The sequence below is a fragment of the Salmo trutta genome, chromosome 4, assembly GCF_901001165.1.
Source record: "Salmo trutta chromosome 4, fSalTru1.1, whole genome shotgun sequence".
Classification (NCBI taxonomy): domain Eukaryota; kingdom Metazoa; phylum Chordata; class Actinopteri; order Salmoniformes; family Salmonidae; genus Salmo; species Salmo trutta.
The window spans coordinates 50,427,980-50,446,060 of NC_042960.1; the positions used below are offsets into that span (position 1 = coordinate 50,427,980).

At 42.9% G+C, this 18,081-nt stretch overlaps 1 protein-coding gene across 3 annotated transcripts in view; it reads right to left on the reverse strand.

Annotated features, from left to right (window-relative positions):
- Positions 1–10,142: 10,142 nt before the first annotated feature.
- LOC115192524 (glypican-5) overlaps positions 10,143–18,081 on the reverse strand; it is a 136,438-nt gene continuing 128,499 nt past the window's right edge. For 2 of the 3 annotated variants that reach the window (XM_029751137.1, XM_029751136.1), the window contains one exon: positions 10,143–10,403. In XM_029751137.1, the coding sequence (XP_029606997.1) occupies positions 10,201–10,403 (203 nt within the window). In that variant the 3' untranslated portion in view covers positions 10,143–10,200. The remainder of the gene's footprint in view (positions 10,404–18,081) is intronic. The other variant, XM_029751138.1, reaches the window with a different exon arrangement.

Sequence of the window (18,081 nt, forward strand, 5' to 3'; positions counted from 1 at the left end):
CAGACTGGTTCTTGTGGTTGACCAATATTCTAACACATGCACATCTCGCACGTCATGTTCAATTTTTAATACTCATTTCCCTCATTAAAATGCAAATCAATTTATAACATTTTTGACATGCGTTTTTCTGGATTTCTTTTTTTGTTATTCTGTCTCTCACTATTCAGATAAACCTACCATTAAAATAAATTATAGACTGATCATTTCTCTGTCAGTGGGCACACGTACAAAATCAGCAGGGGGTCAAATACTTTTTTCCCTCACTGTAGATATGGAATCAACACATCTACATACTGTATAGGCTATGCGTTTGTGTGTTTCTGTAGCTCTGTGTGTGGTGCATTCCTGCAGAGTGGTGATGACAGTCTTGGGGCTGGAGGACGGGGCTCAGGTCAGAGGGGGCTGGGCTGGGGGTAGTGGGGGCTACAGACCTTTGGGTCTGGCTCTCCGGACGGCGCTCTGCTCTGCCTCTATCTGGCAGAGAGAGGTCCAGGAATAGCTCTGTGCTGCAGGCCTGGTAGAGAGAGGCAGCTCGACCGTTAGTTCCGCTGATCCCGACCTCTCCCTGACTGGAGGAATCCCTGCTATTAATGGAGCGTTATTAGAGAGCACCATGAGACTATATCAGCATTAGAAAGTGTGAACCCGTTATGGGCAACTGCAAGCTAAATCCTATTCAATCTTTATTACAGAAAACTGAATTCAATAGGCTAATGAAGCTGAGCCAACATGAACTACAGTCTGAACTACATTCTGAAGTTTACATACACCTTTGCCAAATACCTTTAAACTCAGTTTTTCACAATTCCTGATATTTAATCCTTGTAAAAATTCCCTGTCTTAGGTCAGTTAGGATCACCACTTTATTTTAAGAATGTGAAATGTTAGAATAATAGTAGAGAGAATGATTTAATTCAGCTTTTGTTTCTTTCATCACATTCCCATTGGGTCAGACGTTTGCATACACTGAATTAGTATTTGGTAGGATTGCTTTTAAATTGGTTAACTTGGGTCACACGTTTTGGGTAGCCTTCCACAAGCTTCCCACAATAAGTTGGGTGAATTTTGGCCCATTCCTCCTGACGGAGCTTGTGTAACTGAGTCAGGTTTGTAGGCCTCCTTGCTCACACACGCTTTTTCAGTTCTGCCCACACATTTTCTATGGGATTGAGGTCAGGGCTTTGTGATGGCCACTCCAATACCTTGACTTTGTTGTCCTTAAGCCATTTTGCCTCAACTTTGGAAGTATGCTTGGGGTCACTGTCCATTTGGAAGACCCATTTGCGACCAAGCTTTATCTTCCTTTTTATTCATTTATTTCACCTTTATTTAACCAGGTAGGCAAGTTGAGAACAAGTTCTCATTTACAATTGCGACCTGGCCAAGATAAAGCAAAGCAGTTCGACAACATACAACAACACAGATTTACACATGGAGTAAAACAAACATACAGTCAATAATACAGTAGAAAAATAAGTCTATATGCAATGTGAGCAAATGAGGTAAGATAAGGGAGGTAAAGGCAAAAAGGCCATGGTGGCAAAGTAAATACAATATAGCAAGTAAAACACTGGAATGGTAGATTTGTAGTAGAAGAAAGTGCAAAGTAGAAAATAAATAATGGAGTGCAAAGGAGCAAAATAAATAAAATAAATAAATACAGTAGGGGAAGAGGTAGTTGTTTGGGCTAAATTATAGATGGGCTATGTACAGGTGCAGTGATCTGTGAGCTGCTCTGACAGCTGGTGCTTAAAGCTAGTGAGGGAGATAAGTGTTTCCAGTTTCAGAGATTTTTGTAGTTCGTTCCAGTCATTGGCAGCAGAGAACTGGAAGGAGAGACGGCCAAAGGAGGAATTGGCTTTGGGGGTGACCAGAGAGATATGCCTGCTGGAGCGCGTGCTACAGGTGGGTGCTGCTATGGTGACCAGTGAGCGGAGATAAGGGGGGACTTTACCTAGCAGGGTCTTGTAGATGACCTGGAGCCAGTGGGTTTGGCGACGATTATGAAGCGAAGGCCAGCCATCGAGAGCGTACAGGTCGCAGTGGTGGGTAGTATATGGGGCTTTGGTGACAAAACGGATGGCACTGTGATAGACTGCATCCAGTTTGTTGAATAGGGTATTGGAGGCTATTTTGTAAATGACATCGCCGAAGTCGAGGATCGGTAGGATGGTCAGTTTTACGAGGGTATGTTTGGCAGCATGAGTGAACGATGCTTTGTTGCGAAATAGGAAGCGAATTCTAGATTTAACTTTGGATTGGAGATGTTTGATGTGAGTCTGGAAGGAGAGTTTACAGTCTAACCAGACACCTAGGTATTTGTAGTTGTCCACATATTCTAAGTCAGAACTGTCCAGAGTCGTCATGCTGGACAGGCGGGCAGGTGCAGGCAGGGATCGGTTGAAGAGCATGCACTTAGTTTTACTTGTATTTAGGAGCAGTTGGAGGCCACGGAAGGAGAGTTGTATGGCATTGAAGCTCGTCTGGAGGGTTGTTAACACAGTGTCCAACGAAGGGCCAGAAGTATACAGAATGGTGTCGTCTGCGTAAAGGTGGATCAGAGACTCACCAGCAGCAAGAGCGACATCATTGATGTATACAGAGAAAAGAGTTGGCCCAAGAATTGAACCCTGTGGCACCCCCATAGAGACTGCCAGAGGTCCGGACGACAGGCCCTCCGATTTGACACACTGAACTCTATCAGAGAAGTAGTTGGTGAACCAGGCGATGCAATCATTTGAGAAACCAAGGCTATTGAGTCTGCCGATGAGGATGTGGTGATTGACAGAGTCGAAAGCTTTGGCCAGGTCCTGACTGATGTCTTGAGATGTTGCTTCAATATATCCACATAATCTTTCATCCTCATGATGCCATCTATTTTGTGAAGTGCACCAGTCCCTCCTGCAGCAAAGCACCCCCACAACATGATGCTGCCAGCCCCGTGCTTCACGGTTGGAATGGTGTTCTTAGGCTTGCAAGACTCCCCCTTTTTCCTCCAAACATAACGGTGGTCATTATGGCCAAACAGTTCTATTTTTGTTTCATCAGACCAGAGGACATTTCTCCAAAAAGTACGATCTTTGTCCCCATGTGCAATTGCAAACTGTAGTCTGGCTTTTTTATGGTGGTTTTGGAGCAGTGGCTTCTTCCTTGCTGAGCGGCCTTTAAGGTTATGTCGATATAGGACTCGTTTTACTGTGGATATAGATACTTTTGTACCTGTTTCCTCCAGCATCTTCACAAGGTCCTTTGCTGTTGTTCTGGGATTGATTTGCACTTTTCGCACCAAAGTACGTTCATCTCTAGGAGACAGAACGCGTCTCCTTCCTGAGTGGTATGACGGCTGCGTGGTCCCATGGTGTTTATACTTGCGTACTATTGTTTGTACAGATGAACGTGGTACCTTCAGGCGTTTGGAAATTGCTCCCAAGGATGAACCAGACTTGTGGAGGTCTACAATTGTTTTCGGAGGTCTTGGATGATTTATTTTGATTTTCCCATGATGTCAAGCAAAGAGGCACTGAGTTTGAAGGTAGGCCTTGAAATACATCCACAGGTACACCTCCAATTGACTCAAATGGTATCAATTAGCCTATCAGAAGCTTCTAAAGCCATGACATAATTTTCTGGAATTTTCCAAGCTGTTTAAAGGCTCAGTCAGCTTAGTGTAACTTCTGACCCACTGGAATTGTGATGCAGTGAATTCATTATAAGTTAAATAATGTGTCTATCAACAATTGTTGGAAAAATGACTTGTGTCATGCACAAAGTAGATGTCCTAACCGACTTGCCAAAACTATAGTTTGTTAACAAGAAATGTGTGGAGTGGTTGAAAAACAGATTTTAATGACTCCAACCTAAGTGTAACTTCCGACGGGTTTTAATGACTCCAACCTAAGTGTAACTTCCGACTTCAACTGTATGTGACCTGGCCTGGATAGGACAGTTGGTGGTTTTGGGCAAGCTCCAGGTCCAGCCATGGTGTCACAGATATCAGATGTTAAGATAACCTCTTGAGTTGAAGCATTGGCATAAATCAATTCACTTTTTTTCTGCCTTTACGTGTTTCATAAGTCAGAATCGGATTTCACCTTCGAGATTCAAGGTTTTTGTAGCATTTGTGAACTTGATCAAACTTGGGTAAGTTATATACTTGTCAGACCACGCACAGTTGCACTTTGACCTACTCTAACATGCTGACCACACCACTCGTGTCGCGTGCGCGAGCGTTACAAAATGAATGTACACATACATGTTATTCAATCATTGCACTCCGAACGTCTGTGTAGCTAGGCGCTAAAATAGAACTCGGTTTTATTTGTGACGCTTGACACGCTGTAAGTCCGGCCTCTCCCATCTCCTCATTGTTTTTTAGGAGTATATACCCAAGTGGGTGATTGAATGATGAACTGAGGTCCACACTCCAATCCAGTTGGTGGTGGTAATGCACCTTTAAGTTGGTTGCCAACCGCCATATAAAGTCCAAAGACGAAGCCTGAAGGAGGAGAGATGACTATAAACAAACTCGGTTTACCCTTTTATCTGTAGATTAATTGTCGGAGTAGAGGACCTTGTTTATTTCAGGTAAAATACCAACCCAATGTTTATATCCCAGGACAAATTAGCTAGCAACAGCAAATTGCCTTAAATGTTTAATGCTTTTCGACCTGTCCCCAAATTAATATAGTTGGTTCAGAGTTTGTTTTGATATTTCAACCTGGGTGTCCTGATCGTGTCTGGTGTGGGTGGACAAAATCTACATGCGCGCGATGGCGCACTTGGACGCTCACACACACGAAACCAGCATTCTGTCTGTCTCTCCTTGTGGTGTGGGTTCTGCCTCACCGGTTACTTGGTATTCAGTGAGAGATGTATTTATTATCCAGCAGGGCCTGGCAGTGATTGGCTCCAGCTTGTGGGGCTTGGCAGCAGCCGTTGCCAATCCAATCACAGTAATCCGGTGAAGGGCCAGAGGGCAATGAGCAGCGGCAGCCTGCCCAGCCCAGTCCTGCCCTGCCCAGCCTAGCCCAGCTTAGCTCAAGAGGGACAAAGTGGCAGAAACAACACAGACATGCACTGTTTGGCAAATCAATGCAGAATCACCAGGACAGTACTGGAAATATACTGTAGAAAATCCCTTTGTTTGAGAAGGGAATTTTCCCTGATAGTCTCGTCCTACAAGATTCAACTTCCTTTATCAATATTCATATCAATACTGCAAGGGAACTGTCTCATAGTGCAGTGTTTCCTAACTCCAGTCCTCTAGTAAAACCAACAGAACCAGGGTTTGAAGCTGGAGATTCCCATCTCCCTCACTAGCTTTAAGCACCAGCTGTCAGAGCAGCTCACATATCACTGCACCTGTTCATAGCCCATCTGTATACAGCCCATCTATCTACCTCATCCCCATACTGTATTTATTTATTTATTCTGCTCCTTTTGCACCCCAGTATCTCTACTTGCACATCCATCTTTTGCACATCTACCATTCCAGTGTTTAATTGCCATATTGTAATTACTTTGCCACCATGGCCTATTTATTGTCTTAATTCCCTTATTTTACCTAATTTGCACTCACTGTATATAGACTTTTTGTTTTCTTTTTTTCGACTGTATTATTGACTGTATGTTTTGTTCATTCCATGTGTAACTCTGTGTTGTATGTGTTAACTGCTATGCTTTATCTTGGCCAGGTCGCAGTTGCAAATGAGAACTTGTTCTCAACTAGCCTACCTGGTTAAATAAAGGTGAAATAAAGAAATATAAAACATTTGTTGAATCGGGTGTGCTTGTCTGTGGCTACAACAAACATGTACTGTTGGGGGTACTGTACTGGAGGAAATTAAACACTGTCATAGTTGGTGGGAAAATAATGATATTGTTCACAGATTGACGATTTGGCTAGGCATGACTATGACGGAAATTAAATATGTGCTTACTCACCACACTATCTCAGGAACAGCTTGGCTAAGTACCTTGACAAACACGTTGATCAGTTTGAGGAAAACAAATCAGAGTCTTTCATGCAATCTCACACGATCTCAGTCAAAGAGAGCAAAGAGAGACTGGCACATCATGGTCAGGTTGACTGTTATATGTTTATTAAATGTCCATGCGAGTCTACAGACAAAGGCTCCATCCGTTTAAGATAAAGGGCCAGTCTAGTATATCAGTCCTGTCGCCACTCACATGGCTCTGAACATTTACAGCATTTTAAAGGGGTTGCAAAGCAAGATCACATCATATCATTGACATTGAAAGGAGTATAGAAGCAGTGTAGAAGAAGTGATGAGGTACATTATGTACCACTGGACCTGGTATTCAGAACAACAGGGTGCATGGCTGTCCAGTATAGCAGAATATTGGACAATCTGTCTCCCAGTAACAACTCAATGCCACATGGATAGACATGGAGTTCATGGGGTTGCACCTAAAAAAGACTATATTATAAACTGGGTGGTTCAAGCCCTGAATGCTGATTGGCTGAGAGCCATGGTATACCGCGGGTATGACAAAACACTTAATTTTACTGCTCTAATTATGTTGGTAACCAGTTTATAATAGCAATAAGGCACCTCAGGGGTTTGTGGTATATGGCCAATATACCACGGCTACAGGCAGTATCTAGGTACCGCGTTGTCGGCCCTTAGCCATGGTATATTGGTCATATACCATAAGTATACTTATTGCTTAAGTATACTATGGTATAAATACTATAGTATTCACTGTAGTGTTTTTGCAGACTTTATTGTAGTATTCACTGTAGTATTTACAGTAAACTATGGTATATTAAAATAACTGTAGCATATACTGTAGTAATTAATGTCGTTTTTTGCGGACTGTACTATACTGTAGTATTTACTGTAGTGTTTTTGCGGACATTACTGTAGTATTTACTATAGTGTTTTTGTTTAATTATCTTTAACATAGAAGTGGAGGCTTTCTCCTTCAGGAAACATACTGGAGAAATACTAAAAGAGCACATTTCCCATAACCTGTAGGTAGGTAGGACTGGGGTCTGAATGGATAGTATGGAACAATAACCTGTAGGGAACACAATATACTGTATGGTCTATAAATGCAATGTAGGTTTCTCATTTATGGGTGGCAAAAATTGCGATATGGTGGAGGGGAATTTGCAGATATGGGGGAGGGGAATGGGCAGGGTATATGCAAATAAGATACTGTAGTATTTACTATAGTTTAAAAAGGGGTAGTGTTTTTGCGGACATTAATGTAGTATTTACTACAGTGTTTTTTTGTGGATACTGTAGTATTTACTTTAGTATTTTATAGTGTACTACAACATTCTATAGTAAGTACTACACATAATCGAGGGATACTACAGTGTGTAGTAGTGATGGGGAACAAAATCGATACTGTTACATATCGGGATATTATTTTTGATGATATATATAGTATCGTTTTCACAATATTGCAGTATTATTTATGCACTAGTTGGCTGTATCTACACCAAAACTCCAGTGTTTTTCCTTCATAGCTTGTTCTCCATCTTCTTTTTAAATAGGGAGCCAATTTGTATTCAGCACTTTTATTTCCATGACTGATGAAACTCATTTTCTCATGGCTCTCTCTTGTCCATCTGCAGCAGATATATGGTAAGCAGTATGTTTGGAACATCGAATTGCAATAAAATCACAGTATCGAATTGCAATACATATAGAATTGTGAGAATCGTAAAAATCGCAATACATATCACATCGGCTAACGTGACAATATCTAGTGTGTAGTATAGTATTCTACAGTATAATACAATTTAATATAGAATTCTATAGTGTAGTATTCTATAGTGAACTGTTGTATTTTTTCATGTGGGGTCTTTATTGAGTTGTAGGCAATTTGTTTATGCCGCTATTATTTCCTTACTAGGCTAGGTTAAACACACTTGCTTATCGGTAAACCTGAAATGTCATGCAGGGTGGAGGTGTTTGCAGCATCCCTTTAAAGTGAGCAACTTCTGTAATAAAAAATGTAACACAGATGAATAAGCATTGTGTGCGACTTCAAATACATACATGTATACACTTGCCCTAATTATAGAGGTGATCTCGATGCAATGGATGCAGGTTAACTAGGATGTCAGTGTGTGGGAACATATTTTCGGGCTTGGGCCAATCAAAATACACGGGCAAGATAATATGCTGAAGTTTATATTTCCACAGCAACAACTCCAATTAAGCCCTTGTCATCCTATCCGTATACAGTACAAACTGTATATTTACATAAATATGTGTATTTACATTTGTCTAATAGGTCAGTTCTAGTACTGTACAAGCCATTATTACAAGTTTTAAAACTAAAGAAAATGATAGGTAAAGAAACATACAGTGCGGTGAAAAAGTATTTTCCCCCTTTCTATTTGTCTCTACTTTTGCATATTTTTTATAATGAATGTTATCAAATCTTCAACTAAAACGTAATATTAGATCAAGGGAACCTGAGTGAACAAATAACACAACAATTACATACTTATTTCATTTATTTCATAAACAAAGTTATGCAACACCCAATGCCCCTTTGTGAAAAAGTAAGGCACGTCATCCCCAAACCATCACACTACCACCTCTATGCTTGACCATGGGAATGAGGTTCTAACTGTGGAATGCAGTATTTGTTTTTTGCCAGGCATAATGGGAACCATGTCATCCAAAAAGTTATAATTTTAAATCATCTATCCATAGAACATTCTTCCAAGAGTCTTGATATTCATCCAGGTGCTTCCAGGTGCTTTTTACTTGAGTCAACTTTTTGGACGACATGGGTCCTGTTATGCCTGGCAAAAACCAAACACTGCATTCTACAGTAAGAACCTCATACCAACGGTCAAGCATGGTGGTGGTAGTGTGATGGTTTGGGGATGCTTTGCTGCCTCAGGACTTGGACGACTTGCCTTAATAGACGGAACCATGAATTCTGCTCTGTATCAGAGAATTCTACAGGAGAATGTTAGGCTATCCATCTGTGAGCTGAAGCTGAAGTGCAGCTGGGTCATTCAGTAAGACAATGATCCAAAACACACAATCAAGTCTACATGAAAATGATTAAAATGCAACAAATTTGAAGTTTTGGAATGGCCTAGTCAAAGTCCAGAGCTAATCCCTATTGAGATGTTGTGGCAGGACTTGGACCGAGCAGTTCATGCTTGAAAACTCACAATGTCGCTGCGTTAAAGCAGTTCTGCATGCAATAGTGGGCTAACATTCTTCCACAGCGATGTGAGAGACTGATCAACAACTACAGGAAGAATCTGGTTGCAGTCATTGCAGCTAAAGGTGGCAGAACCAGTTATTGAGTGTAAGGGGGCAATTACCTTTCACACAGGGAAATTGGGTGTTGCATAACTTTGTTCAATAAATAAATAAAATAAGTATACATTTTTTTGTTATTTGTAAACTCAGGTTCCCATATCTAACATTAGGTTTTGGTTGAAGATCAGATAACATTCAGTATCAAAAATGTGCAAAAATAGAGAAAATCAGAAAAGGGCAAATACTTTTTCACGACTCTGTACATGTAGACGTAAATATAGGTAATTAAACACACACAAACAAATACACACACATGAATACACAATCTAAGTCCCACATGGGTCCATATAAACATGTATAGTATGCTCGGTGACTATTAACAGGTGGCGTAATCAAATGCAAACTAAGTAACAAATGGAGAGACCCCAGAGAACATGACGGTTGACTTTGCGTGTAGAGAGGTGAGGAGAGATGATGTCTGTTTAGGGCCTGATTACATTCTTCAGTTCAGCACTGTTTGAACTTTACTGTTCCTAAATCTAAGGACCACAGGAGAACCACCAGAACCATGGTTGTCCCTACTAGAGAGCAGTGGGATGTGTAGCTGGCCACATCTGATGGTCAACAGACCAGGCAGTCCAGAGAACCAGAAAGGAGGAGGCAGTGAGGAAAAAGCATTGGAGAAGGCAGCAGTGGAGAAGGCAGCAAGGGAGAGAGAGATAGAGAGAGATTTTATTAGACACATCCTACAAACACAGCCATGCAGCCCAGCTCCCACTAACAAACAGGGAGCAGCTGAGGGAAAGCAACAGGTTCACTGGCGAGCTCCTCCTCTTGTCCTTTTTCTCATCCTCCTCTTCCTGCTTTTCCTTCTTGTGAATGCTCCCCACCTCTCATGTGTGCTGAGTCGGGGTGGTTAGCGGAGGGGGTTTCAGAGTGGGTGCCATGGTAACGCCAGGGCAGACAGGAGGATGAGGGTGATGGTGATAGCTGGGTGGGGTGTTGGGGTGTGACCCGCAGCTCTCACAGCTACCTGTGGTGGGGGTTGGGCAGTGGGGACGTGCCATGGGGGCTCCCTGACTGCTGGGCTCTTCCCAAAAGGAACATGAGTGCTGGCCACGTCCACTCTCTCATCTGCAGAGGGAGACAGAGAGAGAAACCAGATAGAGCTGCTGCTGTCAAGACAAAGAGGTAGAGAGGGAAAGAACGAGAAGATGTAGAGATAAAGACAGAGGGAGTGAGGTATCCTAAAACACAAAGACAGACACACACAGCCTTTGGTGCGCAAACACACACACAAACACACAGCTCTGTTCCAGGAGATCTACAAAACCTTGCACTTGCTACTGACCACTGGCGGTCAGTGCCGTTTATGATGAGGGAGGAAGATATATATTTTTTTTCATGAGCATGGCCTTAATTCTATTACAGCATTTTGGATGACTGTCATTCATATTCCATTCACCCAGTTCAATGTAACATCAATAGGTTTAGGGTACTACATGATACTCAAATTTCCCTATACCCATCATGAGGTTGCTACAACCTAGCCTATGAAAGAAAGTTTACAACGTAAGTGCACACAGGTCGAGAGAGAAATTTGAGATTACAGACAATAACACATGGACAGACAGATATATTTAGTATAGTTTCATCTAGAAAGGGTAACTTTTTCAATGTTTTCATCCAAGGGCATTGAGGAGTATACCACCTCAGTCATCGGCTTTATCAATAAGTGCATCTACAACGTCGTCCCCACAGTGAGCGTAAGTACATATCTCAACCAGAAGCCATGGATTTTTTTGTTGTTGATTATTTATTTATTTATTTTCTCCCAAATTTCGTGGTATCCAACTGGTAGTTATAGTCTTGTCCCATCACTGAAACTCCTGTACGGACACTTGAGAGGAGATCAAGAGCCGTACGTCCTCTGAAACACAACCCAGCCGAGCAACACTGCTTCAAGACACAATGCCGCTTAACCCGGAAGCCAGCCTTTTATGCTCGCTTTGAGGCAAGCAACATGGAAGCATGCATGAGAACGCTCTCGGTAGCCGATTTGAGCAAGACCTTTAAGCAGGTAAACATTCACAAAGCCACAGGGCCAGACGGATTACCAGGACGTGTACTCAAAGCATGTGCGGACCAACTGGCAAGTGTCTTCACTGACATTTTCAACCTCTCCCTGACCGAGTCTGCGATACCTACATATTTCAAGCAGACCACCATAGTCCCTGTGCCCAAGAAAGCAAAGGTAACCTGCCTAAATGATTACCGCCCCGTAGCACTCACGTCGGTAGCCATGAAGTGCTTTGAAAGGCTGGTCATAGCTCAAATCAACAGCATCCTCCGGATACCCTAGACCCACTCCAATTCGCATACCGCCCCTACAGATCCACAGATGACGCAATCTCAATCGCACTCCACACTACCCTTTCCCACCTGGACAAAATGAACATCTATGTGAGAATGCTGTTCATTGACTACAGCTCAGCGTTTAATACCATAGTGCCCACAAAGCTCATCACTATGCTAAGGACCCTGGGACTAAACACCTCCCTCTGCAACTGGATCCTGGACTTCCTGACGGGCCGCCCCCAAGTGGTAAGGGTAGGCAACAACACGTCTGCCACGCTGAACCTCAACACTGGGCCCCCTCAGAGGTGTGTACTTAGTCCCCTCCTGTACTCCCTGTTCACCCACGACTGCATGGCCAAACACGACTCTAACAGCATCATTAAGTGTGCTGACGACACAACAGTGGTAGGCCTGATAACCGACAACAATGAGACAGCCTATAGGGAGGAGGTCAGACACCTGACAGTGTGGTGCCAGGTCAACAACCTCTCCCTCAATGTGAGCAAGACAAAGGAGCTGATTGTGGACTACAGGAAAAGGCCCTCAATAACATCGACGGAGCTGTAGTGGAGCGGGTCGAGAGTTTCACGTTCCTTGGTGTCCACATCACCAACGAACTATCACACACCAAGACAGTCGTGAAGCATGACAACACCTTTTTCCCTTCAAGAGACTGAAAAGATTTGGCATGGGTCCCCAGATCCTCAAAGATTTACAGCTGCACCATCGAGAGCATCCTGACCGGTTGCATCACTGCCTGGTATGGCAACTGCTCGGCAGCTGACCATAAGGCGCTACAGAGGGTAATGCATATGGCTCAGTACATCACTGGGGCCAAGCTTCCTGCCATCCAGGACCTATATAATAGACGGTGTCAGAGGAAAGCCCATAAAATTGTCAGACTCCAGTCACCCAAGTCATATACTGTTTCCTCTGCTATCGCACAGCAAGCAGTACCAGAATGTCTAGGACCAAACGGCTCCTTAACAGCTTCTACCCCCAAGCCATAAGACTGCTGAACAATTAATAAAATGGCCACCGGACTATTTACATTGACACCCTCCCCCAATCCATTTGTATTGTACACTGTTGCTACTCGCTGTTTATTATCTATGCAGTCACTTCACACCTACAGTTGAAGTCGGAAGTTTACATACACTTAGGTTGGAGTCGTTAAAACCCGTTTTTCAACCACTCCACACATTTCTTGTTAACAAACTATAGTTTTGGCAAGTCAGTTAGGACATCTACTTTGTGCATGACACAAGTCATTTTTCCAACAATTGTTTACAGACAGATTATTTCCCTTATAATTCACGTTATCACAATTCCAGTGGGTCAGAAGTTTACATACACTAAGTTGACTGTGCCTTTAAACAGATTGGAAAATTCCAGAAAACGATGTGATGGCTTTAGAAGCTTCTGATAGGCTAATTGACATAATTTGAGTCAATTGGAGGTGTACCTGTGGATGTATTTCAAGGCCTATCTTCAAACTCAGTGCCTCTTTGCTTGACATCATGGGAAAATCAAAAGAAATCAGCTAAGACCTCAGAAAAACAATTGTAGACCTCCACAAGTCTGGTTCATCCTTGGGAGCAATTTCCAAATGCCTGAAGGTACCACGTTCATCTGTATAAACAATAGTACGCAAGTATAAACACCATGGGACCACGCAGCCGTCATACCGGCTGCGTGATCCCATGGTGTTTATACATCCACAGGTACACCCATGGTGTTTATACATCCACAGGTACACCTCCAAATGACTCAAATGATGAAGAAGGCTTGTTTTGTCTCTTAGAGATGAACGTACTTTAGTGCGAAAAGTGCAAATCAATCCCAGAACAACAGCAAAGGACCTTGTGAAGATGCTGGAGGAAACAGGTACAAAAGTATCTATATCCACAGTAAAACGAGTCCTATATCGACATAACCTGAAATGCCGCTCAGCAAGGAAGAAGCCACTGTTCCAAAACCACCATAAAAAAGCAAGACTATGGTTTGCAATTGCACATGGGGACAAAGATCGTACTTTTTGGAAGCCGAAGAACACCATCCCAACCGTGAAGCACCGGGGTGGCAGCATCATGTTGTGGGGGTGCTTTGCTGCAGGAGGGACTGGTGCACTTCACAAAATAGATGTCATCATGAGGATGGAAAATTATGTGGATATATTGAAGCAACATCTCAATACATCAGTCAGGAAGTTAAAGCTTGGTCGCAAATGGGTCTTCCAAATGGACAGTGACCTTAAGCATACTTCCAAAGTTGTGGCAAAATGGCTTAAGGACAACAAAGTCAAGGTATTGGAGTGGCCATCACAAAGCCCTGACCTCAATCCCATAGAAAATGTGTGGGCAGAACTGAAAAAGCGTGTGTGAGCAAGGAGGCCTACAAACCTGACTCAGTTACACAAGCTCTGTCAGGAGGAATGGGCCAAAATTCACCCAACTTATTGTGGGAAGCTTGTGGAAGGCTACCTGAAACGTTTGACCCAAGTTAAACAATTTACTAATTAAGTGTATGCGAACTTCTGACCCACTGGGAATGTGATGAAAGAAACAAAAGCTGAAATAATTAATTTTCTCTACTATTATTCTGATATTTCACATTCTTAAAATAAAGTGGTGATCCTAAATGACCTAAGACAGAGGATTACATGTCAGGAATTTTAATGTATTTGGCTAGGTGTATGTAAACGTCCGACTTCAACTGTAACCTGTACCCACGCACATTGACTCGGTACCGGTACCTCCTGTATATAGCCTCATTATTGTTATTTTATTGTGTTACTTTTTATTATTTTTTACTTTATTTGGTAAATATTTAATATATAATATATAAGGTCTTGTAAGTAAGCATTTCACAGTGGTCTACACTTGTTGTATTCTGCACATGTGAGAAATAAAGTTTCATTTGATTTGACTTAACTGGGTTTCATCCATTCTGTGGGTTTTTCACCCCAGAGAGCTGGGGAGGCTTAGCTATGAATCAATAACAAGCTGTGGTGAGTAAATCACTGAGACAGGAGGGGGAATGATAGCGGTATGTAGTGAATGTAATGGCAAGTAACAACATAAACCTGACGTCACTAACAGCTGATGGCCTCATAGGATGAATTAAACACAGATTCACAGACACACAAGCTCCTGTGTGTGTATGTATAGTAAGCAAGAACACACATACATACATACATAGTAATTAGATAAACATTTGCATATGCCTACTGCTTTTGGTCGGATGGCCGTCCACACTGTCATTAACTCCCCTCTGTATTTATTTGGACAGTTAAGCTAAAAAATAAATGTTCTGTTTATCCGGGATTTTGGATTTGAGATTAAATGTTTCATGAGATGACGGTATAGAATTTCACCTTTTATTTGAGGATATTTTCATACAGTATTTGTATTACCGTTTAGAAATGAATGCACTTTATATAGTTAGTCCTCCCATTTGAAGAAGTCATAAATATTTGGACTAATTAACCTGTAGTGTAGTAGTAAAAATGTTAGTATTTGGTCCCGTATTCCTAGCACACAATGACTACATCAAGCTTGTGACTCTACAAACTTGTTGGATGCATTTGCAATTTGGTTTGGATGTGTTTCAGATTTATTTTGCCCAATAAGAAAGGTGAATAATGTTTTGTGTCATTTTGAAGTCACTTTTATTGTAAATAACAATAGAATATGTTTAACACTTCCACATTAATGTGGATGCTACCATTATAATGGATAATCATGAATTAATCATGAATAATGATGAGTGAGAAAGTTAGAGGCACAAAGATCATACCCCCCAAAACATGCTAACCTCCCGTTATTGGTAATACACTATAAGTGCATTTGTCCAAATACTTATGACTTCTTCAAATGGGGGGACTAGATACATAAAGTGATTTCATTTCTAAAAGGTAAAACAGATATGTATGAAAATACCATCCAATAAAAGGTGACATTCTGTTGTCACCTCATATAATTTGTTTTATCTCAAATACAAAATGCTGGAGTTTAGAGAGAAATTAAAACATTTTAGCTTCACTGTCCAAATAAATACAGAGGGGAGTGTACATACACACACACATGTGCGTGCGAGCGAGCATGAGGTAAGTTTTCTTCAGTGTGTAGATAGTTTATCTCCTTGTCCAGGCGAGGCACTCAGTAGGAGCTGGCTGGCTTGGTTTGTCCTCAGGGAGAGTTGTTACGTGGTCCCAGCAGATACACAGCAGATGTCTGGAAAACACACTCCAGGTTCTCCTCTCCTGCTCAATGGCACTATGCGTGTGTGTTTGTATGTGTGTGTGTATGTGAGAGAGAAAGAGTAGCGAGACAGTGAAAGAGGAGCGAGGGAGAGGCAGAGAGAGAGAATGTGTCCATGCGTGTCTGTCTGTCTGTGCGTGCCTGCCCTCCCACCCATCTGTGTGCGCGCCTGTGCTGGCGTCTGCTGGCATGCATTTCACTCCCTGACAAAACCTCTCCCTGCTCCCAGGAGTGTTGGCTGAGCTATATTAGTGGATTAAGACAGTACAGGCCGAGGGGAGAAACAGACACACCTGCTGAGCCTGAAACTCAATTCCCCAGTTACAATGGCCATTGTGCTCACAGTACAATAGACAAAGGAGCACTTTATCTCCCAACGCAATGAGGTGAGCTGTTTATGCTCACTATAAAAAGAAACAGATTAATATCGGAGATGAACTATCCCCCCCCATAGGCCTATTGACTATATCGACTGTGTTGGCAGGATGTGAGCATCGATATGTGTTTGCTAGGATATTTACAGATGTATTGGTGAATGTGAATCTGTGCATGAGAAAATCAGTGTAAGTCCACAACAGATGATTTAATAGCGCCAGAATGTTTACTGTCTCTCTGCATCTGTCCTGGATTTCATACTATCGCAGGAAACTTCTATTCTCTGGAGAGTCAGGCTCATTCTCATTCAATCTGGGGCACTGGGACTAGCAGCACAAACACACCAGTCTGTGTGTGTGTGTGTGTGTGTGTGTGTGTGTGTGTGTGTGTGTGTGTGTGTGTGTGTGTGTGTGTGTGTGTGTGTGTGTGTGTGTGTGTGTGTGTGTGTGTGTTTAGAGGTCAGCGGTAATTGAGAGGGTTTAGGGAGGAGGATATGACAGAGGATAGTGGTAGAGCTGGTGGTAACGGGGCACTAAGCCTTGTGCCTACCCTGTTTACATGCCCTGCAGCACTGCTGTCTCCTAGCAACAGCCTCAGAACATGTCACTGTTGATAGAGTGGAGACACACAGCCCTTTGGTGAGTGATGAGCAACACCCAGAGAGAGTCCCCATGCTAATGGAGCCTTTTTTCTCAGGAAGAGGTTAATGTGTGTGTGTGTGTGTGTGTGTGTGTGTGTGTGTGTGTGTGTGTGTGTGTGTGTGTGTGTGTGTGTGTGTGTTTTTGCATGTGTGTATGTTTGTGTGACGTTGCCATTTCCAGGAATCTTCAGTACCAAGCTCCATCAGGATAATATCCGTAATTACTCTAAAATCGTCTGCCTACGTGGCCACATCTGTGTCTATGTGCAAGTATATACAGTGACTGAGATGTGGCTTTATATGTGAAGTGTAAATGAGTGTGTTTATACATATGTGAATGTGACATGCTATGAATATTTGATGTTAATGTGTGTAGTTACAGAGTATACTGTAGGAATTAGTATGGCCCAGTTACTACAACAGGCTGCTCCACTACATTGTGAAGTGGTAGTAGTGAGACACAGTCAGGGACACTGTCAGGTTTGATGTTTGCATCCTGTATGGTGGCCAGACTGCATGTCTGATAGAGACGTAAGCTCCTACAGATCTGGTCTGAGGATAGTGAGTCCCTCACCTCTGCCTGCTTTCAGCTTGGTCATGGTGGCAGTGGGGGGGGGGGGGTCATGGTGGCAGTGGGGGGGGGGTTCTATGGGGTCCTCCGGTGGCCCTCGAGCATAGTGACGGGAAATAAATCACCCAGCCGGTAGACATCGCCGTGACAACCCAGAGGAATTCGCCCAGCGAGCGGAGCCTGACAGGGTGAAATATGGAGGAGATCTCAGGGCCAGCTGCAGATGGCTGCCTCCCTGCGTGCCTCTTTGCCTCCCTCCCTGCCTGCCAAAACCTCTCCCTGCTCCCTGCTCCCAGGAGTGTCTCTTTGCCTCCCTCCCTCCCTGTCTGCCTACCTCCCTCCGTCTCTCCCTACCTGCCTCTCTGCCTGGCTTCAACAGAGCGTGTCGCTTCATCTCTCACATAGACATGTTGATGAAAAGAGGAACACCACTCTACATCAGGGTTGCTGTTTGTCACAATATTCTCCTGACTGCTGAGCTCCTGTCATAACTACAGGCCATTCCTCATGGTCTCTGGCTGAATGGAAATACACTGTATGCTCTTTCCATGACATAGACTGACCAGGTGAATCCAGGTGAAAGCTCTGATCCCTTCATGTCACTTG